Source organism: Sylvia atricapilla, chromosome 16 (genome assembly GCF_009819655.1).
Source record: "Sylvia atricapilla isolate bSylAtr1 chromosome 16, bSylAtr1.pri, whole genome shotgun sequence".
Lineage (NCBI taxonomy): Eukaryota > Metazoa > Chordata > Aves > Passeriformes > Sylviidae > Sylvia > Sylvia atricapilla.
Window position 1 is genome coordinate 6,600,236 of NC_089155.1, and position 26,270 is coordinate 6,626,505.

Sequence of the window (26,270 nt, forward strand, 5' to 3'; positions counted from 1 at the left end):
CAAATTCCTCCAGAATTTCTTACTGAGGAATTTGCTTCGGTTAACAAATCGTAGCTCTAAAATCAGCCCAGAGCCCTTTGATAACATGTTGTGTTGCTGCAGGTGTTATACCAGTTTTGTTGTTGTTCCTGTTTCTAGGAAGCAGAGATTTTTTTGAAGATGCCTCTCAATATGATGATAACTTGTCATTCCAGGACATGAATCTTTCACGACCTTTGCTAAAGGTATTCACCTAGTTGATTTATTACATATATTCTGAAGAATGTTATACAGCTTCCTTGCCACCAATTAGAACAAATTCTCATTGCTTTGCAACCTCTCTGACAAGGAAATCATTTGGGAGCTAGTGTGATAGTCTTTTAGGAGCTGTATTATAGATTAATGGAACTATTTTTTGCGTCAATCAAAGATTGAATGTGTTAACACATCTTGAGCAAGACTTGTCACAGCGTGGTTGGAAGGAACCTTGGAGGTCATCTTGTCCAACCCTTGCTCAAGCAGGGCCACCTAGAGTGTTCACCAGGGACGTGTCCAGGTGGCTTGAATAGCTCCAGGGCTGGAGGCTGCAACGTCTCTGGTCCCTTGTGCTGGTGCTTTGTCACCCTTGAGGTTGAAAAATTGGTTCCTGGTGTTTAGAGGGAACTAAACTATTTCAGTTTGTGCCATTTCCTCTGTCTCTGGGCATCACTGAACAGAGCCTGGCTCCATCTTCTTTCCACCCTCCCCTAATAGGTAATAATAATAGGTATTTTTGACATTGACAAGATTCCCCCTTGAGGCTTCTCCAGGATGAGCAGTCCCAGCTCTGTCAACCTTTCCCCAAATGTAAGGGGCTCCCAAGCCATTCATAATCTTCATAGCCTGCTGCTTGTCTCTCCAGTACATCCACGTGTCTTGTAGTGATGAGCCCAGCTCTGGGCACAAGCACTCGAGGTGTGGCCGTACCAGAGACAGAGGTTAATTGCTCTCCCTCCTTTGTAGGCAATCACAGCTCTTGGCTTCAAGCAAACCAACCCCGATTCAGAAGGCTTGTATCCCAGTGGGTCTTCTGGGAAAGGATATTTGTGCTTTTGCTGCCACTGGGACAGGTAGGGGGTTGAACAGGACACTAGGAACAGAGAATTAGCTACTCACAAAAATGGTAACCCTTCCTAATTTTTTCTTCAGGTAAAACTCTCAGATACTGCCTAAATCTCTCCCTCAACAAGCAGCTTCCCCTTCAGAATCTGAGTGCTGTTTCCCCGCCCCAACCCTACCACCCCATCTTACCTGTGGCTTGTTGTCTCCATGGCTGTAGGAGACACTGCAACTTCTTTATATGTGAGAACATGGAATTGTACCTTAGCAACAGCAACAAAAAGCAGCTGCCTCCTCTACTCTGAGAGATGTTAGCACCAAGGTGTCTTAAAAACTATGACAACTATTCCAAGTAGGATATGTCAGGTACATCCAATGAATATCCTGACAGCTGAAGTTGTCAAATTGATCCAACCAGAAGCACAAAGGATATCTCTCTACGCTCTTAGAAACAGTTATCTACAGTACTACCAGGAGAAATCAATGTCATTCTCCTGATGCTTCTCACTAGTAAACAGAAAGGGAGTACCAAAGTATGAATTTTTTGTTTTTGTTTTTGTTTTTTGTTTGTGACAGGTTCTCTCCAGGAAAGAAAAGTACTTGACAAAGCCTACAGAAATATGAAGGACCTTGAGACAACCAGCAGCAGCAGTAGCACACAGTTTATCTTCACTCCTACTGCTCTGGAAGAGCCAGTCAAACCTTTTCATCCACCTCCAGTCAAGTAGTTTCTTTGCAACTGGGACAAGATATTACACTTTCCATTCAAGTGTTTAACCACAGTGGTAAAGAAAAGGCTACTCATCTGGTAGCTGGGATCCAGGCTCTGCATTATAATGGTGTGCCTATTGCCCAAGTCTGGAAGGAAGAGTTCCATTTTAACCTCCAAAGCAATTCTGGTAAAGACTCTCCTGAGTGCATTTCAGAAAATCCTCCTAGCCCGAGGTTTAGAAAAGGTTGGCTGAATAGCTGATTCTAGGTGATTTCCTGGAGAGATTGTGGAGTCTCCCTAATTGAGGTATTCCGGAATCAACTGGACACAATCCTGTACTATTTGCCGTGGGATGACCCTGCTTGGGCAGGGAGATTGGACCAGATGATCCACTATTGTCCATTCCAACCCTCACCCATTCTGTGAAACAAAACACTTTGGCAACATCACCTTAAGAGATTTCCAATCTGCAAATCCACTTGGGGTCACTTAAGCATTTAAATGCTGCAGCTTTTAGTACAATGTTGAGCACAGAACAATCCTAGGTGGCATGCAAGAAAAGGGCAGACTGCACTCATCACCTGTTATTTCATCACTCTGCTCCAGTCAATAACCTGAAGGTCTCTGTGCCTTACACATGGTTTGGAAAAGAGCTGGGAGAGAACCACCTGCTCCGGTTGACTGCTGTGCTGAGAGACGAGGACTCCTACATGTACCTGGCACAGGAAGAAATTAGCATTTGTGAGCCCCCTCTCACCATTGAGGTAAGATTGGGCTGTCTTTCTGTCACTGCAGTAGGGAGAAAACCAGCTTTCATAGTCATAAGCAGCAAAACAATTCTGCTGGGTTCAGGGGCTCTCTGAGAAACTAGAGCAGAAGAATTAGGCTGGGACTTTGTCTCTTCTGGCAAATGGCAGCTCAGGCACTGAAAAATTACACATCTCCCTTTAATCATAGAAGAGCATCTCTTCCTTCAGTTTCAGCTCATTTGCTTCTTTCAACAGTTCCCAGAAAAGATAGTCCAGTATGAGCCAAGCACAGTAAAGATCACCCTCCAGAACCCCCTCGTGGAACCCCTGGAGCAGTGTGTGATAGCAGTGGCAGGGCGAGGGCTCATCTACAGACAAAGAAATTACAGGTAAGTGCAAACTGATCCAAGAACAACAAATGGAAAAGAGACACAATACAAGCAAGAGAAACCCTTTGCACAGGAAAGGCTGTCCCTAAAATAACCAGGCAACAACATGGCAGGAAGATATCATTACCGCATGAAAGCCCCAACATCCCATCCTTTATTTACAGATAATGTGGATGACTTTCACACTGAAAAGGGGAAAAGCCAGCTAAGAGAACTTTCAACAGATGTGTAATACATAAGTTGAAGCCAATACAGCACCTGTGAAAGCTTCAACATCAAAGGCATAGACAGCAAAAGGAAAACCACCTGCCAACAAAAAGGACAACCGAGAAATGCCACAAGACTTAGTCAGAAACACACATCAAATAGCCAACAGTTAGAGGTCACTTAAATGAGCTAGGAAATTTAGAACTTATTTGCTGTGGGAAATCAATTACTTTCTAGTGACCAACTTGAACATCTTTAAGTGGAGCAAAACTGTACGGCTTGTGACATCTTTCCATTACCCACTCTAAACAATAAAGACAGTGGTGTCTTCCCCTTCTCTGCTCAAGAACCAGGCAAATGTTGACGCAGCCAAGACCCACCAAAGGTCCCCTTCACATGATGAACACCCTACATTTGTCTCAAGAAGCTGCATTAGGACAAAGTCCCTTTAGATGTCTCCATGGAGAGTGTCAACTCTCTTGTCCATCTCCCTCCCAACTACTGTTAGATGACAATTTCACGGTGGCAGTTCAAGTAACTGCCAGCTTTCTTCTATTTTATTTTTCTTTCCCTCTTTTTGGCACCACATTCCTGTTTAGCAAAGCCATATCCTAGACCCAGGAAAACTAAAAACATAATGAGTGGATTCCTGTATAATCCCTTCTCTCCTTTCAGGTTGGGTCTGTGCAAGCTAAAGCACTCAAGAGCTGCAAATCCCATTAACCCCCACCCAAGCAGGGCCCAGAAGACTCACTGCACGTCTTACCTGCCTCCAGCTCCTTCCCGAACCTGAAGCGCTACAGAACTACCAACATTGCAGCTGCCTGAGGCCCAGCTCAGAACAGGTCCTGCTGTCCCACCTACCAAAGAGTGGCTGGGATCTGTCCCCTGATCATAGGCAAGCATAGATTTAACAGTTTAATAAAAGTTACATTTAAAACCATGTCCAATTTTGATTATTTGCACAAAACTCAACTCTCTCCCACCTGCCACTATGCCACTCTGCAGTTTTAGAAGTTGAACCTTACTGTGACAAAGATGGGCTGAACGTCAAGCTGATGTTGCAGTTCTCACCACACCTGTGCTGAGCCCCACCAGTGCCTTAAGTCTTCTTGCCCTACCGTGTGACAAAGTAAAGGATATCTTGGAAACTTAAAGTGATGACAGATGTGGCATCTCTAGGGATATATATAGGGGATATTTGCAGATAATTGACATTGGTAAGGCAGTAAACAAGATTTTCTGCTGGCTTTTGAGGAAATTAAAAGCTTACTCATTGCTCTCTAAGGTTAGACAGGAAACAGCAGCAGTGTACACATTTTAAAATTATTCACTGGACTGCTTGCAAAAGAAGCAAGACTCTTTGATTCTGTATACATCCTTTGTCCTCTGAAGACAGAAAGCAACTAATGTAAATCTAGCAGTATTTTATTTTTCTCTGAACCCCACAGTAGTTGTAATGTCTGAAGAATGGGGCACGTTAAGATGCAGCATTGTATCATCCCAAGAATCCAAGCAAAATGACACCTTCTGCAATGGCAAAGGGCAATCTCCTGGAGAAGTTCTTGCAAGTGGCAGTAAAGTTCTCTCCTACATTGTTCCCATCATTCTCCAAGCAGTTGAAGAACAGCAAAGTTCACTGGAAATGCAGATGCTAGAACCAGTGGCAGCAACACATGTAGGCACAGAGGAGTTAAAGCTGACCCTGTGTGAAGTTCTTGACTTTGTTCATGTTGTGGTCTACTGCACAGGTCAGAAACTGCACCCAGCCTTCCTCTGATGGTGGACATACATGGCTTGCCCTGCAAAAGTGAAGCAAATTCTTTAGGGAAGCCTCCTGGGTGTGTTATACATCCAGGCACAACACAGGGGTATGTGAAGTTCTGAATAGCCACAGCAGTAAACAGGGCTGCTCTAGCGCCACAGGGCTTTGAGCAAGAAGAACCCACACTCATGTCTGCAGTCCCAAACACAAACCAAGGGAACCACTGTCATCCCTAGCATCTCTGTCTATTCCCATTCCTTTATGACTAGATAACATCATCATAGTTCTGAAATGCCAGCATCTACTGTCTAGAAATGAGTCATCTTTGACATGAGGCAAAGCAGGGAATACACACTCATAAAACTGTAGCTCATACTCACTTTTCTCTAAGACTTTCTTTAACTGAGGCCAACTTAGCAGCCTAGAAAGAAACAAAAGGGAAATCAGGTGAGCCAAAGGTGAGGAAAAGTAGGGTCTGAACAGTACTGGAAAATAAAGAGGACTATAGGGATGCACAAGAGCCAAGAATGTATAAAACTGCCACGGAGCCTAATACAGAATGAAGCTATCCATCACTGCCATGCTGGAAGTGTCTCCCAACCTACTCCTGGCTGAGACAGGTTAAAAAAAAAAAAAAAGGCTTCTTTTTAAGCACACATTAAAATGCCTTTTTTTAAAAAAAGATAAGCCTAGTAGAAATTAGTTATTGATATTTTTAAAAAAGTTGCAAGTGACTGATTTCAATGCAATTTGGTCTTAAGTAATTAATTTTACTCGAAAACATCAAGCCGCGGGCCAAAGGCATGAACCCAAGATAAAGAATTTAAAAAATCCCAGATATAAGAAGATTTGTACTTAATTTATGATGCAAGGAATGTTTCACAGTTCAGTCAGGTTGCCAGAGCATTGCCCAGTCAAGTTTTGAGTGTTACCAAAGATGTAGACTCCACCACTTTTCCAAGCAGTTTGTTGTACTGCTTAAATACACTCACCGTAAGAGCTTTCAATTTCATAGATAACTTTATTTGAGCAAGACTGCACTACCCAAAGAAGAAAGTGCATCTGCAGTACGTAGACAGCCTTAGACATCACTTTACTGAGGTTCTATCATTGAAAATCGCATGGATTATAGTTCAGAGCTGAATTTTCAAGTGGTCATGCTCTTCCCTGAAGAGGGACAGATGAAGAAGGTGTTCCATATGAAGGAAGTTAAGTGTGCAAGAACAAAGGGCACTCTTCATCCCAAAGAAATCATTACTGAGGCAGTCACTAACACCCTCTCTGCCTGAAGTCACTTAACCCCTCCAATTTGATTTCCTCTCACTCCCTACAGCCAGGCCACTGTCCCACATGCAGATACTCAGATATCAGTAGTGCAGATACTCACATTAAGTCGCACAGCCAAAGGGTTCACAGGTGGGTACATGCTCAGTGCCAGCTCATCAACACTAGAACAGAAAAGAGGGGAGCAGGAAGAAATATTCTGATAGCACAACTCACAGATCCTGGTCAAATCCTGCATCCATCCTGAATGCAGGTCAGGAACAACAGTGAGATGTTAATTGTACCTATGAGATGCTTCCATTGTCTTCTCAGTGACCTGTGTCCCTCTCACCGTGGAGTATGATGTGGTCACACCCCCAGCTTCCTCTCCTGACCTACACAACTCTCAACAGCTTAACAGCCTTCCCATCCCACCTGCCTCCACCACATGCTCACAACTCCAACATCAAAGGTTGTTCCTACTTCCCACTTAAGTCCTCAAAAAAAAGGACTGCTCAAGGGGAAAAGCAGCACGGGGAGAACCCTCCTTACCTTGGGCTGATCTCATTAGCAATGTCTGCCAGGTCATCCAGCTGTGCAATCTGCTCTGGAGAATCAGCTTTGCCATGGGTTTTCACTACAGCCAAGACCTTCTTCAGGCAAGCTTTAGAAGCCTTCATTAAGCCCATGCAGGAGCTGAGCAGCTGCCGGTCAGCCTCTGACCAGTACGTGTCCCTGTTGCCCCGAAAGCCCAGCTCTTCATCCTCCATGATGTCCCCATAAGGATCCTGCCCTTCCACAAGTGCCTGGGAACACAGAGGCACTGAAAACCCAGAGCCTAACATCAATTCCAGCAACTCCCAGGAGGAAAGGGAAAGCATAATCTAGACATCACATAAATAATTAATGGAGAAATCTCACTTGCTTAATCCCAAATGACTGGATTATGAAACTAACTCACCACTCTAACAGTGCAAACAGCAAGAACCTGGTGAATTCTTATGTGATCCTAAATCGCCTTCTCCATCCCCAGTTCAGGACATGGCTTTATGGAAATCTTATACAAAGCAAACCAGGCTTGAGAATAAAAACCCATTGAAATCCATGCATAAAACAATAATCTACGTCATGTAAGAAAAATTTATAGTAAGGCCTGTATGTAAATAATTCCTGTATTCCATCACTAAACCACCATAGAGGGTGGTTGGGCACTGGAACAGGCTCCCCAGAGAAATGGTCACAGCCCCAAACCTGCCAGAGTTCAAGGAGCATTTGGACAACTCTCAGGCACGTGGTGGGATTGCTGGGATTGTCCTGTGCAGGGCCAGGAGCTGGACTCCATGATCCTTGTGTATCCCTTCCAACTCAGAATATTCTGAGTCTGTGAATGCACCACTGCAGGCTCCTCTAAGGTTTAGGGGCTTCCTTACATTTTCCATCTCCTCCACAGCATCCTTGACTACACCTAGACATGCTGCCAGAGCCGACACAACTGCTGCCTGGTTATCTGCAAAAGCAAAAGGATGAAAATTGTACCATCCCACTGTTTCCAAACAGTTTGCAACAACCTTCATTCTAGGCTTGCAACCACTGTAGGATCAAACTTCTTGCAGAGCTCAGAGCTGCACTGTTGTCAGGTAAAGAATCTGATCCGGTTTCCAAGCTTATACATATGAAAACCAGCGAAGTTTTTGAGCCATTCTCCATTCAGCCCTCATTGCCAGCTGGAATGCCCTTGCAAAAGCTATTGATATTCCAAGACAATACATCCTAGTTCTGTTGCTGTGCATTTAACACTCACCTCGTGGCAGGTTAGACACTTGCTCACAGGCCTCCCACACCTCCAGTTGGTATCAGCTGTTCCTGAGACAAGCTGAAACAAAACAAAACCATCAAGGTTAGCATCAGTAACAGCACTGTGCTAGACTGTGGTTTCATTTTCTGCACCAAAGATGGTGCACACCAGCAAAAGTCCTGCTGCAAAGATGCCACCAACCAGCTTGTCACTAGTATGCCATGTCTGTGTAAAGCCCTTGCTGCCTCCTAACAAGTATACCTGTAAATTTTTCTTGCCTTTTCCCCCCAAAATTATCACAAAATCATACAATCGTGCAATTGAAAATTACAACCTTTCCTCTGAGGCATTGAGAATTGTGTCTGTGAGTTGGATCATTCCTTCCACTACTTCAGTGGTAGCATCTCGAACCATCTTCCGAAGAGTAGTACCTGGTTGAGATTGAGAAAGAATAAGAAAGTTGGCACAAAGTCAGCACTGACAGAAAGCAAGTGCTGTAGATGAACACACAGACTGCTCTGTTTGTGTGGATACACTGTATAAATGAAGTTACAAGTATTTTGAAGAAAAGCAAAATGCTTCCCAGTTCCAAAAGAAGTCCGGACAAGTATTTCAAGGCTTTATAAATTTCAATGTTCAATCCTCTACCCCGCTTTCTACATTATCACTCTCCCACAGATGGAAAACTGCAGCAGCAGACAGAAAAGTACGTCACTCAAACACGTTCAAAGTCTATGGAATAGCTGATAATGGGATACCATGCTAAAAAACTTGCTGATAACAGACCTCATTAGGCTCTGAAACACTGGGTTTCTCTATACAGTGGTGACTGCCTTGCTGTCATTATCTCACCTTGGCCCTTGGGTAGCCAGTAGTACACGGTGGCAACTGCAAGAATGGCATTCTGGACATCCTCACTCAGCTTCCGGCAGTCCTGAAAATGGAGAGGTAAAAGGGTCACCCATGAGTAACACATAGCTGCACTACACTTAGAAATCCTCACAAGCAATCACTGGCTTTCAGACTGCTCTGAGAAAAGGGAAGAATAGCAATGACCAGTCTGCTTAAGAAACAAATACAGCACGAGAAGAAGGCACTGTAAGCAAGCTGTATGCATCTTAATCTGCCTCAGGATTTAGTAACAAAACACTCCCTGTGTGTGGTGGTCATGCAACAGAGAGGAAAAAGTAACTTACTGTCCTGGGTTGTAGTTTAGGATGTATTCTATCACCATCTTCAGTTAATGGCCCATCAATGCCTTTTGCATGACTCAGAGATAACTCCCTCCGGGCGTTATCTCTCTCTTTAATGGGCCATGAAGGCTCTCTTCCATGACTCATCATCCCATTGTGAGATGCTCCGCCCATGGGAAGAGCCAAGCATTCTCACCTGGATATAAGCTGGGATTGGGACAGTAGAGGCAGCCCTCTCCCACTGGATTCCCAGAGGACCGGAGCTACCAGACCTTTCTACAAGATTTCTGTTTCAAGAAGACCACCTCGTCTGGACTGCCATCACCCTGATCAGGTTGTATTCTGACTCTGTCACTGGTTTTTCTTTTTGTATTTATTTTATTTTATTCTATTTTATTTTCCTTTTCTTCTCATTAAATTTTATTTCTGACTTAGAGCCTCTTACTTGGTTTGTTTTTAAACCACAACACTTACATCATTATTCTGAACTGAAGGTCTTTTATTTTCTCTTCTCCAAACACCTGTATGATAAACTTCTCTCAACTGATAGCAAAAATATTGCATATTCTTTGTTAAACCTGAAGTCTGTATTTTACAACAGTCTGTCTCTATCAGCAACTAGTTGTAGCTGTTAAAGACTATAAGAATATTCTATTTAGTATGTCTGCCTCCCTTACAGAAATTATTTCTCTGGGCAATTCTTGGATTATATTAATACTCTACGTACACAGCCCATTTAGTCAAATGAACCAAGAAATACCTGAAGCTTGTATACACACTGCAATTTTATAGTCTGTCAAGGCTTTCTCTCACCTCTGCAGAAGGTAGTGGAGGCCTCGAGAATGCGAGACTCAGCTTTGTAGCTTCCTGTGACGTTACTTGGAATGTCTGACCTAAGAAAAAAATCCAACGGGAGCAAAAGAAGAGAAAGTAAATGAGGTAAACGATAAAAGAACAGAGGAGCTTGATGAGCAGCAGCTCTCCTGCTACTTGCTTACCATTACACTCAGCCATACAAACACATAAACTAAACCCCACAAAGAAAAATTCCCTGGTGCATTTGTGCCATGCATGTTATCTGTATCCTGTGTCTGCTTTTTCTCCAACTTTTTTTTTTTTTTTGCTTGGCTGGTAGTGATAGCAAGAACCCAGCCTGCATCCTGGCTCAGGACCTGCTCACCAGGATGTGCCAGGCGGCTTTAACAGAGACCCTTATAATCTTCTATGAACAGTTCAATATCGGCCTTTGCTTCGCCACACCTTGGAGTGTTTGGCGGCCAGAGTTAGGGTGGTCAGGCAGTGGAACAGGTTGACCTGGGAGGTGGTGGAGTCGCTAACCCTGGGGATGTTTAGGAGGCTGGATTTGGCACGGATGTGGTTTAGGGTTTACAGAGGTAGCGCTGGGTTAACGGTTGGACTCGATGATCAAAGATCTCTCACGGACCCCTTGCCGGGTCCGTGACTCCATGAGTGGAGGGCACGCCCCACAGCTGGGGACCGGCCGGGGATAGCAACCCTGCCCCGGCCCGGCCCGCGGGTACCCGGCCCCGGCCCCGCCAACTCCCGGCCCGGCCCGGCCGCTCCCCTCCCGTACCTAGCGCGTCCCAGAAGCGCGGCAGCTCGAACGGCTCTCGGCCCTCTCCCGGCTCTCCCTCTGCAACGGCACAGACAGAGCTCAGCCCGCGGGGAGCCGGCCCGGCTCGGCCCGACCCCCGCCCGGCCCCGGCCCCGGCCCCGGCCCGCACCCGCAGCCGCGCCAGCACCGCCCGCAGCGCCCCGCGCACGTCCCGCAGCGGCTCCCGCGCCTCCATCGCTGCGGGGCGGCCCCGGAGAGCCCCGCGCGTCACGTCCGCTCCGGGAGCGGCTGGAACGGCCCCGGCCCGCCCCGGAGAGACAGCTCCGCCTCACGGAGACCGCGCAGCCCGATAGAGACTGCACAGCCCCACAGAGACCACACAGCCCCACAGAGACAGCTCCGCCCCACAGAGACCGCACCAGACACAGAGACCGCCAGCCCGATAGAGACACTGAACAGCCCACAGAGACAGCTCGCCTCACGGAGACCGCACAGCCCGATAGAGACTGCATAGCCCGATAGAGACTGCACAGCCCCCAGAGAGCTCTCGCCTCACGGAGACCGCACAGCCCCACTGAGACTGCACAGCCCCACAGAGACAGCTCCGCCTCACGGAGAGAACAGCCCCGCAGAGAGTGCCAGCCCGATAGGGACTGCACAGCCCCACAGAGACCGCACAGCCCCACAGAGACTGCACAGCCCCACGAGACTGCACAGCCCCACAGAGACTGCACAGCCACACAGTGACAGCACAGCCCCACAGAGCCGCACAGCCCCACAGAGACCGCTCAGCCCCACAGAGACGCTCCGCCTCACGGAGACCGCACAGCCCCATAGAGACTGCACACCCCACAGAACCCCCACCCCACAGAGTCGGCACGCCCCACCGAAACAGCATCTCACAGAGCCACAGAGCCCCACAGAGACAGCTCTGCCCCATAGAGACAGCTGTGCCCCACAGAAACGGCACAGCCTCACAGAGACAGCAGAGCCCGGTTCGCAGCGATAAACACTTTATTAGTGAGCACAAGGGAAAGCACGGGGCTGTGTCCCTGTGTGCACACTGTAAGCAATAAGAGCTTGACTCAGCCAATATATCAAGCAGAATCAATTTATTAATTCATTAATTCAAACAATAAAATATGAGCAAAGCAGCTTGCTGGGTACAATGGAGGTTTCCCTTCCAGCTGCACCCAAATGCTGATTTTTGCTGGTATTTATTGAGCATCTTCATAAAGCGCTTCTTAGCAGGATTTTTTGTGTGTGTGTGTGATTTCCTCCCAGTTTCTGTTTGTGAAGTCCTATTTCTATACCCCATTGTGATCATTCCTATAGGTGACATCGAAGTTTTGTACCCTAAGGTTGTAAATCAGTGATGGTGATGTCCAGTTTTTCCACATCATACATCAGTGATGGTGAGGCCCAGCTCCTCTTTCCAGGGCCGTAATCAGTGATGGTGATGTCTAGCTTCCTTACATCTAGCTTCCTTGCATTTGTGGTGGTGAGGTCCAGTTTTCCTTTCCAGGGTAAATCAGTGAAGATGATGTCTACCTTCCCTTACCAGGATCACGCATCTGTGATGATGGGTCCAGTTTTCCTTTCCAGGATCCTCAATTTTTAGCTTAAGATAAGCTCACTTCCTTCTTTTATTTAGGTGATTAATACTTCATTTTATTCTAAAGCCATAGTTCAAACCTCTTATTACAAGCAGATCAAAGCTTATAATATTTGTTTCAAGCAATAATATATGTATGTATTCTTCCATCCTACATGCTAAAGGCCTAAAAAAGCCCTTAAAACTATATTGTGAAAACTTTAAAACTCACATTATTCACTTAACAGCATGCAAAATATTTTTCCAAAAGTCTCTTTCCATGCTTTTTCCTTTGTTTGTCAAACTCATTTTTAACTGTCCCAGGGCCTCCTTCCACACATTTCACAAAACTACAATGGCCATTTTTTTTTTTTTTTTTTTTACCTGACACAGAACACCACCTCACATTTCACAGTATTATAAACCATTTTATAAAGTTGGCTTTTCACAAATATTGGAACGAATAGTATATGTATAATTGTACTGTATTGTGTTTTGTTAATGAGTTTAGAAAGGCGATGAATGTATTTTCTGGAATTGCTCAGGCCTCTCTCCAAATATAAGTAATGTCCCCGATCTCGGAGAAACTCTGCCACAGCAAACCATCATTGATCTTCTTCAGGTGAGCCTTCACTGCAGCCTCATCCTTCTCTGTGAATTTTTTTGTCCCTTCCAGTATCTCACGTGCACTGTTAATCTCTGCTGCAATGTCTGTGGACATCATCCTATTTGCTTTGCACCTTGCCAAGAGACTCAGCAAGTAAGTCAGTCTCTGGATCTCAGACTGCAGGTCAGTGAGCTCCTGTTTGTAAAATGATGCGTTCCTTATCCAACCACTCTTGCACTTCATCCAGCCTCTTTATCAGCCCCTTCCTTTCATTCTCATCAATTTTGTTCATAGAATCAGTTAGGTCTGCTACACGTTTGTAGAAGTTAAGCAGGTTCTCAATTAGTCCGATACTCTTTGTGCAGAGAGCAGAAGCTTTCAGTTTATTTTCCAGCATCTCATACTTACGGCATAGGTTATTCTTCAGAACAATGTTCTGTGCCAGTGCAGCCTGCAGTCTCTGTCTGTTAGACTCGATTTCCTGTGCTGGGCCTTGGATTTTCTGTTTCACCTGTTCTATCTCCTCCACCTGCCTTTTCACGCTGGAGCCATATCTCAGATTCTTTCTGATGGGTGTCTGACACAAAGGACATACCTTCAGCTTAACAACATCATCATCTTCATCCATATAGTGGTCAAGGCCTTGTGACTCAAAGACATGGCCACAGTCTTCAAGCTGCACAAATCGAGCATCTGGATCATCCTCAAAGCCAAAAAAGATCTGAGTGAGCTCCTCGTGGTCACAAACAAGGCACTTCTTTGGGCAGGGCTCTCCACATAATCCAACACAGGGATGACCACAGGGCAGCATCTTAGCACAGGGCACATTGCAGCGAGGCCTGTTGCACGGCTCAGAGCAAAGGTTGGTACACTGGTAGTGCTGGCACTGCCACTCACATGGCTCAGCACAAGGAACACAGCTTTCCCAACATTTCTTTTTGCATTTACTATGAATACAATAGTTCTGACATTCCCTCTGACAAGGAGGACATTCTGTAGTACAAGGCTCTTGACACTTGTGGGAGCAGATCAACACACGCTTGCATGGCCTATCACATGCCTTATGAAATCTTCCTCCAAAGCAAGTATGACAGGAACCTGAACATACATGACCACATTCCAGTGTGACAGAACACTTTCTGACATTTCACAGTCTCCTCACATCCTCTAGCCCAGCAAGAAACTTTCTGCTTGTGGCCACATTTCAGTGTGGCTGTGACCTTTACAGGACAGTACAGTGTGCATTGCTGCCCACAGGAATTCCTGCATGGGTGTCCACAGTTTAAATTCTTCTGGCAAGGTTCTTGGCACTTAAATTCGCACGGTGGCATATGGCATGGCACCATCTGTGTGTGGCCACACTTAGCAATAGTTTTCTCTACCTTCACCATACATTTTCCACAGGGCATAACATGACTTTTGGCAGTGGTGCCCATCTGCACAAATTACCTTTTGACAAGGCTTCAGGCACTGGTAGTCTTTGTGCTCTGGGTCATATGGGTGACATGCCCTTGCGCAAACATGTCCACAATTCAACCTAAACTCACAGGGACGAGTACAGCCTCCCTCTGGGACTCTGTTGAAGTCTTCACCTCTAGATACCTGCGTCTTGGTTTCAGGGTGGTTTTGACAGCAAAGCTCCAATGACTGGCCAATGTGACCATTCTTCTCAAGTGTTTGAATGATCTTGCTCCAGAGAGCAACCTTGCCAAGCATTCTCATGTTTCCAATACAGTAGAGACCTTTCTTAGCTCTGGATAATGCCACACATACTCGATTAGGGATCTGCAAGAATCCAGGTCTCTCTGCTTTGTTGCTTCGCACCAGTGACAGCAGAATAATATCATTCTCCTCTCCCTGGTACTTATCTACTACATGAACCCTCACGCCTTCAATACCTTTGCTGGCATGAGCCTACGCAGACAGAAGAGCTGTCCAGAGTAAGTAGTGAGAATGGTGATCTGAGATGGTTCATAGCCCTGACACAACAAGTATTTGCACAGTTCCACTACAAAGCGGGCCTCGTGTGGGTTCTGGTGGCTTTTCCCTTCCCGGATCTCTTGTTCAGGAACCTCATGTTCCACAAAGAAGACATTAGTTGAGACACCCTGAAACAAGAGGAAGGATGTCAGAGAAAGAATTCTAGTTTCTGTCACCCCAGCCGTTTCCATGTCCCTGATTATGCACTGTCAGGAGGACTTTTAAGGAGTTGACTACAGTATGCAGGTACTGTGTACTTAGGTGGTTTCCTCTTAGATCTCCATAGGTTATTAATCAAATTCTCATTTCAGCTTATTGGTAATATTTCAGTATCCTAATATGAAATCAGTTCCTGTGGGTGATTTTATTCTCTATCTTTCCAGAGATGTTTCTACTGTACATCTCCAGGTTACACCAAAGAAAACATGAAGCGTTAGTAACTTCTCAAAGCATATTCATGCTGTGAACAATGTCTTGTTATGGTCCTCTGGGAAAAAGATACTAAGTTACCAATGCACAAGGCTGAGCACTTGCCTAAAACATGCCTCCTCTGTTGCTGTAATGAAAACAAAGCAGCAAGGACGAATTCTTTTTCACCAGAAAAAAATCTAGGAATGCTAGCAGTCCGGTAGTCACTTGCCAGCTCATGCTGGGTAGAACTGACTGCTCACCTGTTCTAAAACACTATTTGCCTTGAGTTAGCAAGGGCTTTAATTTTTTTAGCTATTAACTGGAATTATTCTACCTGTAAGAATTATTGTTCTGCCTGCCAAAACCCAGAGACTGAATTTAACAGGAAAGAACAGTTTTTGTAGATCATAGATCTCTGGTTTTCCAAGGTATCCATACAGGCAAAGTGTCCAGTTGAGTAGAATTTAATTCAGTCATCACCTATGTTGGTTATTGTACTAGGTAGGAAGATTCAATTTTGATGCCTCTTTGTATCTCAAGTTTGTTTTAAGGCCAGATGAACCACAAGATTCTCTTGAATAGGTTCTTGTAGAAGAAATAGGGTAAATTTTTGTGGTCTCTGAATTTGTGTGTTTTAGGTGATATGTTTCTTGTTTGTTGGGGTTTTGGTTGGCTGGATTTTGGAGGGGGTTTATTTGGGTTTCTAATTTATTTAACTAAATTGTCTTCTACAAAGACTTGATCTGAATTTCAAGATACCAAAAGATGATCTGCCACCTTCCCAGATAGCTTATTCTAATAATTAAATCTTCGTTAATTTTCTCTTGTCTGACTTCAGCATTCTGCTATAGTTTTCAGTATGCTTCATTCATCCAGTTAAAGAACTTTTAACTAATTAGTACTGGGGTTTTTTAAAGACAGATTTACATAGTCTGAGATACTGTTATGCTACTTCTGCAACTGCCTCCAATCTTTCTCCCAGGGTATCCAATGTCTTGTGCTTCACAGATCCAAGGCCATCAGTGTAAAGCATAAACTTGGCTCAGACTTCTGGGAAACTAGCTCAGTTGTGACAGACAGCTGTGAGCAAGTCTGCAGAAAAGGGCTATGCAACATATGCAAGGGAAGATTACAGAGAAATAAATTGTTAATGGTTCAAAGATGCAAGAAAAGCATCAACACAGATATATGAAGTTCTGATTAAGGTGAGAAAATACAAATCAGAAAATAGGGAGTGAGTGTTAAGATGGAAACTCAATACCATTTAGGAAGAAGCAAAGACTGACACTCCTGACTGATACCCAAGGCAAGCATTCTAATGACTTACTAAATTCTGGCTGTTTTTGGCATGTTAGATAATAAGTGATTACTTTATACTTGTAAGCTGCACAGATTTTCTTTGCAGATGTTGTTTATTGGTAAAATGCCCAAACGGAGAAACCAAGGAAAAAGTGTTGCAGTAATCCTGTCACCTATTTTACGTTGGAGTTTCACATATTATGCTTTAAGTCTTTCATTTAAGATTTCTTCCTAGCTTTCAAACTACACAGTTAATTTGTTCCCCCTTCCATTTTTTAATGTTCTTTTAAAGTGATTGCTATTGGATCCATTTGCACTGTCCATCATCACTAATGTCAGAAGAACTACAAATTACTTACCTAATTCTATATTGCACAATTCCTTGATTCAGGTATAAATTTCAACAACTGAATTCGACCTAAGAGTTTGAAATCCTTGAACACTGTATTTTACAGAAACTCATTAAGCTAGTAACAGGGGACAAAGCAACCACTTGTATTGCTGAGAACTCACTTTTATATTCTCATATTTCAGGACAGAGGGATGGTTCTCCAGCTTCTGGTATATATGAGGACTGATAAGTCGGGCAATTTCAGGGCGCATGCGGTGCTGAAACACAAAACAGTTTTATCAGTCTTGAGGAAGGAGCATCCTATTTCCCTGTCAATATTCTTTTGCTCCACTGTACAAACAGGCTGAATACAAGACTTTTCAATAAGAGACAAGAAGGGAGCACTTCCCAATCCCCACTCTCCCTCACTCCATTGCTGACACCACCACCAACTGCAGGAGTGGTAGTCAGAGTATTTTAAAAAAAAATCTCTTGGTAAGATTGTTGTACAATAATGCTGGTTTCAGTGCAAATGTAAGCACATTTATAGATAACAAAAGCCAGCACTTCACCTTAACTACTAAACTACCAGGTGCCTTTAATACAGGACTGCTGGTGGTAGAATTAACTTCCCTGGGCACCAAAATAGATGATTATAGCAATTCAGCAGGAAGCAGCCTGAGAATTGTGCTGTTTCACTCTGCAAAGTTCTGGAAGTTTCAGTTGCCACAATAAACTGTGTTCCTTACACAAAAACATGAGAATCACTGTGCTGTGGACAATATCACTAAATAATTGAAAATATGCTGGAATTCTTGTCTCTGTCAGTTTGACAGCTCCTACCACTCTTTTCAGAAGTAAGATGGTACATTATTTTAGGCTGCTCTTACAGTAGAAATATAAACCTAAGTGTATTACAAACTTAAAACAACCTAAATACAAATGCCATGAAGATTTTTATAGCTCTTTCTTACTTGGTACTTCAGACAGACAAAGGGGAAATCCACTTTGATCAGACGTTCAAAGAGAGAGACTTCAAGGTTGAAGTTCTTGGCCAGGTCATATACATTTGCACTAGGCTGCAACTGAAAGAGAAAGGATAGGAGGTCCATGTTTTGGCATTTTTCCTATGTGTAAGCAGGACTTTTCACTCTCATTTTCTGTGACTGGTCGTTCGCTGAAAGGCCTGGATTCTTGCAGAAGTGCTAAATATCAAAGCTAGATACAGTCACAATCAAAGCACATCTAAAGCTGTATCAGTTAAACACCAGTCCTACAGGAGCTCTATTCTAAAACTACAGGAGACAGGGCCTCTGGTATCTGTGGAAGCTGGGGAGCAACAAGCTTTGGCAATTTTCCCAGTGTTCGGTTCATTAACACAGCAGATAGAGATTTTAGTCATGAAAGTTACCTGCTGGTGATCTCCAATAAGGATGAGGTGCTGGCAGTTTTTACTCAGAGTAGTAATGGTGTGAGCCTCAAGCACCTCTGCTGCCTCTTCTACAACGACAATTCGTGGCTCTATGTACTGCAGGATCCGTCGGTATTTTGCAGCACCTGAGAAAGGACAGAAGACAAACCTCAGGATATAACTACATTGAAGCAGTAAGGCAAGACTTTTCACACAGAGGAGTAGGCTCTCTCAGAAAAGAATGGAATTCTTCTCAAGATTCCCCATTTCAAAACTCAGCTTTTTGAATTTTAAAATAGCACCATACCAGGGATGGATTCTATATGAAGAGTCATTAAGGAAGGCAGGTGGGGATTAGTCCTGTGCCTGCCTTTGTCCTTTTTTCAATGCTCTCTTCAGACAGAAGACACACTCAATACATTGTTCTACACACATAAATAAGCCTAATTTGTCTCTCCAAAGGGGCATACTACAATGACCTTGGCGCTACCACCTCCAGAAGGTGCTGTGGGAATAGCAGCACAGGTATTAGCTGTGCCTTACTAAGACACAAGTGGTGCAGTTCCCTTAGAAGAATGCTACTCGAGACAGGGGGAGTGCAAAAGGGCTCAGAAGCTGCTCATACCACTAAATTAACAACTCTCACAACAGCCTTGTTTGCAAAGGAAGTCAGAGATTAAAAAGGCTCCAGACTAATGCAGAGCCTGACCCAGGCTGTGAAGCAGCACATGATTCTAATCTTTCAGCAAAAAGGTTCTTTAAACATGACTGGAAGCAATACAATACTGGTCTGCTTCCCACTGCTCTGCACCTGTAGTTGTCATCCCCACAATACTGGCATTATTGAGAATGCAGAGATCTTGCTCCAGCTTCTGTTCTTCCAGTCTTTCTGCTGCTGCCTGATACTGCCGTTCATGTTCCAGAATGTGCTCTCGAATAAAACGCTGGTAAGCCTTCAGCCAAAACCTGGGAAGAAAGTGCCATTATACACACTGCAAGGAAAAGAGGATGGTGATCCACAGGTTCTGAGTGGATTCAGTTCAAAACTTCCCCCATGTCTTTTGGGAAGCAGATTACCATCTATACTTAGTCCTGACCATGTACAAATGACATTGCTTCTCATGCAGTACAAGGCGAGTAAGAACAACCATGTTCAAACAAGAAGTTGAACAGATACAGGCAGAAACAACATAGCTTGACACAGCTTGCACACTAGAATGATCCTAGGAAAGACCTGCCTGACAAGCCCTTCAAAATAGCTTTGTCACCTGTAAAGCCTCCAGCGGGAGCTCAGGTCAAGTTGCCACACGTCCTGAATAGCATTGGCCTCTACTCTGTCATTGCGTCCAGTTTAAGAAGTTCAGCCTTAATCTTCTGCTTAATTTTTCTCCTCTGGCTACGAGTTACCTAAAAAAAAACCAAAACAAAACAAAATGAACCACAAAACAAAATAAAAAAACAAACCCACAAAAAAACGCAGCCCAAAAAGCAGTTACAGAACAAAGACTCTTTTGTATTAGCATCCCCTTCTTATTCTTTACATAGTCATACTAATGCATGCAGTTACCTCCCACTGCATGGTCTCCTGTTGTAGTTGAGCTGTTCCTTCTTCTTGGTCCAGCTTCATAGCCAACATGACTCTGGCTAGTTCATCAGCAGCTCTGTCATCTTCCTTCTTCCTCCTCCAAGAGTTTGGTATCTTTTCATCCTCAATCACTCTCTCAGCTTCAATCAGGTCAGCCATCTCTGCGATCTCCAAAAGCTCCTCTTCTGCTTCATCTTTCCCCCCTCCTCTCTTTCCTGCTGATCACCTGTGAGAGTCACCAGTCACATGAAGTATGCCACAGCCACTCTATCAGTGCAGCAATCAGATCACTACATGGAAATTAGGTTAATCTTTCCACTCCCTCACAGATCACACATCATTCTGTGCCTGTTGAGTAGCAGTGTCTCTTTTCTGGCACACTGCTTAGGTAAACACACACACCTAAGAGAGCATGCATAGAGCATGTGTGGAGGGTGAGTGTCTTTTTGGTGTTTGGTTTTTTGTTTGGTTTTTTACCTGGAATTTCAGCCCAAGTATTCTCTGCAGCATTCTGAGCGAAGGCAGATACACCAAGTCCCAGCCACTCCAGAATCACTGAGTGTTGTGAACCAATGTAGTAAAACTCAGCGTCCTCCTGATACAGGGAAAGTCAAGTCAGCCAGGCCTATTGCACTTTAGAGTCTTAGGATGATGCCAAAGCAGCACCTTACAGCAGTGGGAACTAGGACAAAGTCCCCCCAAGGCACCCTCCAGAGCTAGAAAGTCCAAGCAGCCCCAGATCTTCAGAAAGGGTACCCCTCCTCCCCTTCAGTTTAAAAGGCTTTCCTTTGGGTACTTGCATTTTTATATTGCTAAAGATCACTTAAAACCTACGCAGTTTAAAGGAACAAAATTCAAAGCCCTGCTTGCCCTGCCTGTCTAGACTACTGTCATTTGGCACAGCTTGCTGTTCACTCCCTTACTTTCCAAGTAATCAAATGATGCTGAAAAGATGTATGCTGGGGAACCTCAGGACCATTAGCAGGAAAGGATGGTGAGCATGCACTGGGACTGCTTGACTCAGAAGACCTCTCTTACCAGAACCTTTATCAGGCTGGCCCAGTGCTGGGGCGCCATGTGCTGTTTCAAGTAGCGCTCATGCAGAACTCCGTACGTCGTGCACTCCAACCGCTTCGCTCCTTCAAGGAGCTTCTCCTCAACATCTTTCATCTCAATCACTATCTACTCACAACAAAGAGAAGGGAGGCAGCGTCACACTCAGAGAAACAAAGTGCACGAACAGCAGGACAAAAAACTGACAGAAGAATGAAGAGGCCTAATTCAGCTTAAAGCAAGGTGAAAGGCCAGGTGTGGGGGAGGTTTATTATGTCCTCCAATGCACAGGCAACCCAGCCTCAGCATCTCCCAGGAGGTCTGTACGTACATTTTCATAGTCCCTGGGGCGGTAGCCTGGGAAGTCCAATCTGTAGGCATGCTTCCTCAGCTCCTTCAAGGTAAATCTCTGCAGGGCTGCACTGCTACTCCTGCCCCCAACACGCACTATGCCATTTCTTTGAAATGAGAGTATTCCTGAGAATGAAAGAGAAGTATTACAACTGAAGGGCCAAGTTCAGTTTTCAGCAAGAGGACAAGATAGAAAAAACAACCTTTGACTGCAAATCCTACAGTTGTTTGCTCTGAGGGAAGTTTTTTAATTGTGTATCAATGAGGCTAGAGTCACGAAAAATAATCAAACCAAAATGCAGGTTATTATGCCATACAATGAGCAGAGTAAGAGTTATAGTATAGTTTCTAATTACAGGTTCTAACAACAGAGGTTGCCCAGAGAATTTGTGGATGCACTATCACTTGAAGTGTTCAAGGCCAGGCAGGACAGAGCTTGGAGCACCCTGGTCTGGTGAAAGGTGCCCCTGTCCATGGCAGGTGGGTTGGAACTAGATGACTTTAAGGTCCTTCCAACCCAAACCATTCTATGATTCTACCATTCTGTGATTCTCCATCCTCCTTGTAGGGACTCTTACCTTCTAAGAACTGATCCAGTGCATGGTTAGTGTAGCAGACTATAAGGATGGGACGCTTCGGTTGAGTGGTTTGCCACACGTGATCATTAGTCAAGAGAGCCTGAACAATCTTCAAACCCACATAAGTCTTCCCTGGAAGACAAGCTCAGAATCAGAATAATACGGGTAATACGCAGTCTATGAGTGCCTTGAAACGTAAACCATCAACAACAGATACAAGACTTCTTTCTAGGCTGCCAATCTGGTCTGCACTAAGAGAACTGACCCCAGCCTTAACTAGCTTACAAAATGTAGATAAAGTAGCATGACACTGACTTTCTGGCCTGCAGTTGAGCAAGGCCACAGTCTGCAAGAATGTTACTTTCTGGATAATACACCAGACCTGGACACATCCAGTGTATCCCCCAGCCCATTCTGATACTGGCATCATACATGACATTTGGCTGCACATGAAACATCCTCATACTATTGGAATATGAGCACTGATGCTTGTTAAATTCAGGTACCATTCAAAAAAATTACAGTCAATCTTAACACTTTATTCACACAATGGATCATGGCTGAATGCTCTCAAAGCTCTAACATTCTGTGAAGACAAGTAGGAGAGTGCTGCACAGCAAGAGGGACCATGTTCTCAAAGGGATTGAAAACTCTTCACCCCAATACACAAGCACAGCCAACACTGCTGTTGATGTCTACTTGCATCTAGGTGGGCAAAGATCAGACATGGGTATTTGAGGATATTAACTGCCTCCATAGCTCACACTAACTGGTGACTCAAGCATAAATTAGGCACAGGACAAAAATTTTGGAGACAGTACAACTGGCTTTCTCTGTCAATCTCCCTAGATGGGGGAATCAACAAGAACATCTTAAATTACAGAGCCTTTAAGCAAGTATTTCTCACCAGTTCCAGGAGGTCCTTGGATAATAGCCAGCTCCTTGGTTAGTGCAAGATTCAATGCCTGCATCTGAGACTCATCTAATTTCAAAGCTTCCAATGAAAGCCACTGATTGGGATCTAGAATGCAGACACTCTTCAAGTTATCAAGGCACTTCTCTTCACATGAAGTCTTCACCAAGGGTGCAAGGTTGTAGGCAGTATCCTCTGTCAGGTATGCTGGCTCTTTCACCTGTGTATCACATTCCACAATGTACTTCTGGAATGGGATATCTCCTTCCCTCGTTTTCTGCAGCCCTTCTAACACATGCCGATAGGCCTCAAAGTAGGCAGTTGTCTCTACCATGAGAAAAGAGTCTGAGGGCTGAACCTCTGCCAGCAGTGGCTGGCTCTCTGCATCAAAACGCTCCACAATCCCATTGCCAAGTTCTGCAGCATCACGATTAGAAACAGTAGCAAAAAGGAATGTTTCAAAGTGATCCTGGGACATGCAGACTAGGGATCCATATAGCAATCGTTTAGAATTCTGCCACTGTACAAACCTCAGTGGTTCTGTGTCAAACTGGACCTTGTAAGCAATACCAGTTGTAGTACAACGTGGGGCAATAATCCGTGCATCAAAGTACATCCTGATATCATCAAATATTTTCTTTCTCAAATTTCTGTCCTGGAGGTTCTGCAAAACCTCCATGATACCTTCCCTTAAAGGCCTTACAAAGTCTTCTCTCAAAAGTCGGAAGTGGGTGTCAAGATAAATACTGGTGCTTTCATATCTTCCAGAAACAAAATTGGGACGTAGAAAAGGTTTCTCATTACCATGTATCTCATCATATGTTGGATAAATGCTCATGATACGATAGCTTTCTTCTTGCCCATCTTGAGACTGCATAAATGTACATTTATCAGCCCTCAGTGTGCCTTCACGTCTCTTCTCCTGCAGATGCTGCATGAGCATCTGGACTTTATCGAGATTCTTCTCTGTCTCTTCTGGAAAGGCCACACCAAAAGCTCTTAGGGAATTTATGGATGCTGTCAAGACTGTCAAGAGAATGGAGATTTTCTGCACAGAGCTGGCTGGGAAAGTACTTATCAGGTGCTGAAGAAGTAAAATGATGTTGTTGATATGCTCAGGGTACTCATGGCGTACAGCAGGAACTACTTCTGTTACCATGTCATCACATACTGTGGCAGACAGATCTTGAGAAAGTTGGACTCCTTCACAACTCCAAGAATGTGCTGACACTCTGTCTATCTGTTTGGGAACTGCATGCTTTTCGAAGCACCTGGCAAATGAGCTGAACGAAATTGCGGTTCATAGTTGTTTGGAAAAGAAGTTTCTTCAACCCTGAACTGGAAGCAAGCGTGATGACAACTTCTGAGGGGTCTTTCTCAAGGAGACTTTCAAGGAATTTGTAGCTAATCCTTCTGGCTTGCTGAGGCTGCTCACTGTGGCGAGCAACGCCAGTGCCTTGGGTAGCATTCTGGTAGAACATGAGATTCTACCCCTGAGTTGCATCCTCCTTGTGCTACTTCATTGTGCCCACCCACTCCTCCGACCCTCTAGCTCCTCCCTGACTTGTCCACCTTGATACCTCCTTCCCCTGCCTCCATTTTCTTGCTCATTCCAGGGTCCTCTGGTTCTCTCATGGCCTTGTCCAAGCTGACACCTTCTCCTCTGAATGCATTTTCTTGCTCATTCCAGGGTCCTCTGCCCCTCTCCTGTGTTTTCCCACCTTGATAGCTCATTCTTCTTCCTTCATTCTCCTGTTTAGTCCAGAATCCTGTGGCTTCACTGTTGGCCTGTTGACCTTGGATTCTTGGTTTATTCTTACTTGACTGTGGAACTTTTGAAATACAACCACCAAACCTCTCTTCTCTTTGCCCAAGTAGAAGAGTATGATTATTGTCTTGGAGGTTTTCCTCTAACTGAGGTGCCTGGCCTGGTACATTATTTGTTCTGTTTCTGCCTCTTCCTATAAAGCCAGTGTCCAAACGAAGTGCACGCCCTTAAAAAAAAAAAAAAAGAAAAAAAAAAGAAAAAAAAAAAAAGAAAAAAAAAAGAAAAAATTAAAAAAAAAAAAAAAAAAAAAAAAAGAAAGAAAAAGAAAAGGGCATGCCTTAATTATAAATCAGCCAAATTTACATAGCTGTGAACAAAGATGAGTGACCATATTGACCTCCTAGTCAGAATATTTCGAGCATTTGACATCAAGTTAAAAAAAATATTGTATTTGCACACAGACTTTCAAATTAGTATCTCATTTGTACCCCTTTTTCTAACTGCTAAAGAGAGTGCCACGCTTAGAGTTCATTTGTGCTACGAAAACACTAAAAAACAAACTTCCCTCCACAGAATGAAAGCAGAAGTAAGGTGAAAGATTAAGTTTTTTACACAGGACAGCACTTCCTCCGGAGTTAGTCATAGGTGAAACAACGAGAGGACGCCATAGCTGACTTGAACTGGCCGTACACAGCACCCGCAAAACAGGGAGCCTCTGGCCGAAATCCAGGAGCAGGATTAGCTCGGAGTAGCCCATAGAGCCTTAGTCAGACTTCCCACAGGACGCTCAGAGAAGAATTGACAGCTAGCAGGAACAAATAGCAAGAGGCTGCTTCAACACATCACCGCATCATGGCCCCAAACAGACTCATAGGGCAAAAAAGGAAGTGGTGAAACAGCCTTGAGAGAAAATTTCGCTGTAGGCAAATTTCGTGTAGGCAGGCAGGGGAGTAGCGGATTCCCCCCTGTACCAGCACCACACCCAGCCCTCCTGCCCTGCATTCCCCGGGGTACGCTCACCTCTCGCCCCACCTCGGGCGTGTCGGGCGTGAGGCTCCCGACCAGAGCCCTCCATGGCCCGGGCGGGGCTGCTCCGGCTCTGTTCCAGCTCTGCGGGGCGAGGGCAGCGCTGGGGACCGTGGCGCTCCTGCGGCCGAACACGGCGATGCTGCTGCGCTGCCCGCACAGCCCGGGAACCGCCGCGTCTGCCCCGACACCCCCCTGCGCTTCCCCTTCTAGTTCTCCGCAAAGTTTCACTTTTCAGTTCCCCGCAAGTCCCGCCCGGTGGGCAGAGCCCCCGCCCGTCGTCACCGGCGGGCAGCGCCCCGAAACTGGAGCTTCTCCTCCTCTCTCCGGCTCCCGCGGCAAGGGCAAGCGAAGAGAAGGAAAGGGTAAGCGCAAATGAGGAAAAACGTACCGCACAACCACTTATCCGGCGGCGGCACGGCCGCTTTCGGTTTCCTTTCCCGGCATTGCGGGGCGGAGGCAGGCGCGGCTCTGCCCACCGGCCCGGCCCCCGGCCCGGCGCACGCGTGTCCCGCGGGTTCCGGCTCAGGGCCATGGCCACGCTGGAGAGCCTGGGCCTGGTGGGCACCATCGCCGAGGGGGACGTGGTGCCCGTGGACTCCGAATCTGACGACTCCGAGGATGAGGAGGTGGGGCG

The 26,270-nt window shown here is 45.1% G+C and overlaps 2 protein-coding genes across 2 annotated transcripts; both read right to left on the bottom strand.

The window, feature by feature from the left end:
- Positions 1–4,546: 4,546 nt before the first annotated feature.
- Positions 4,547–11,057, bottom strand: LOC136368447 (cyclin-D1-binding protein 1 homolog). The gene is given in 11 exon segments (XM_066330651.1): positions 4,547–4,968; positions 5,303–5,320; positions 6,287–6,347; positions 6,715–6,968; positions 7,593–7,669; positions 7,964–8,001; positions 8,003–8,035; positions 8,292–8,388; positions 8,810–8,891; positions 9,964–10,043; positions 10,745–11,057. Coding segments are annotated over 11 exon segments (1,098 nt in total). The 5' UTR covers positions 10,962–11,057; the 3' UTR covers positions 4,547–4,827.
- Positions 11,058–12,861: 1,804 nt separating this feature from the next.
- On the bottom strand, positions 12,862–26,257 carry LOC136368685 (NFX1-type zinc finger-containing protein 1-like). Its single transcript, XM_066331052.1, is given in 23 exon segments — positions 12,862–13,138; positions 13,140–14,066; positions 14,068–14,334; positions 14,336–14,822; positions 14,825–15,035; positions 17,131–17,226; positions 17,923–18,033; positions 18,360–18,505; positions 19,171–19,325; positions 19,628–19,691; positions 19,694–19,766; positions 19,927–20,147; positions 20,150–20,170; positions 20,422–20,539; positions 20,983–21,126; positions 21,329–21,474; positions 21,927–22,058; positions 22,834–24,003; positions 24,006–24,071; positions 24,074–24,326; positions 24,329–24,498; positions 24,501–24,833; positions 25,628–26,257. Coding segments are annotated over 23 exon segments (6,165 nt in total). The 5' UTR covers positions 26,205–26,257.
- Between the last annotated feature and the right edge of the window lie 13 nt (positions 26,258–26,270).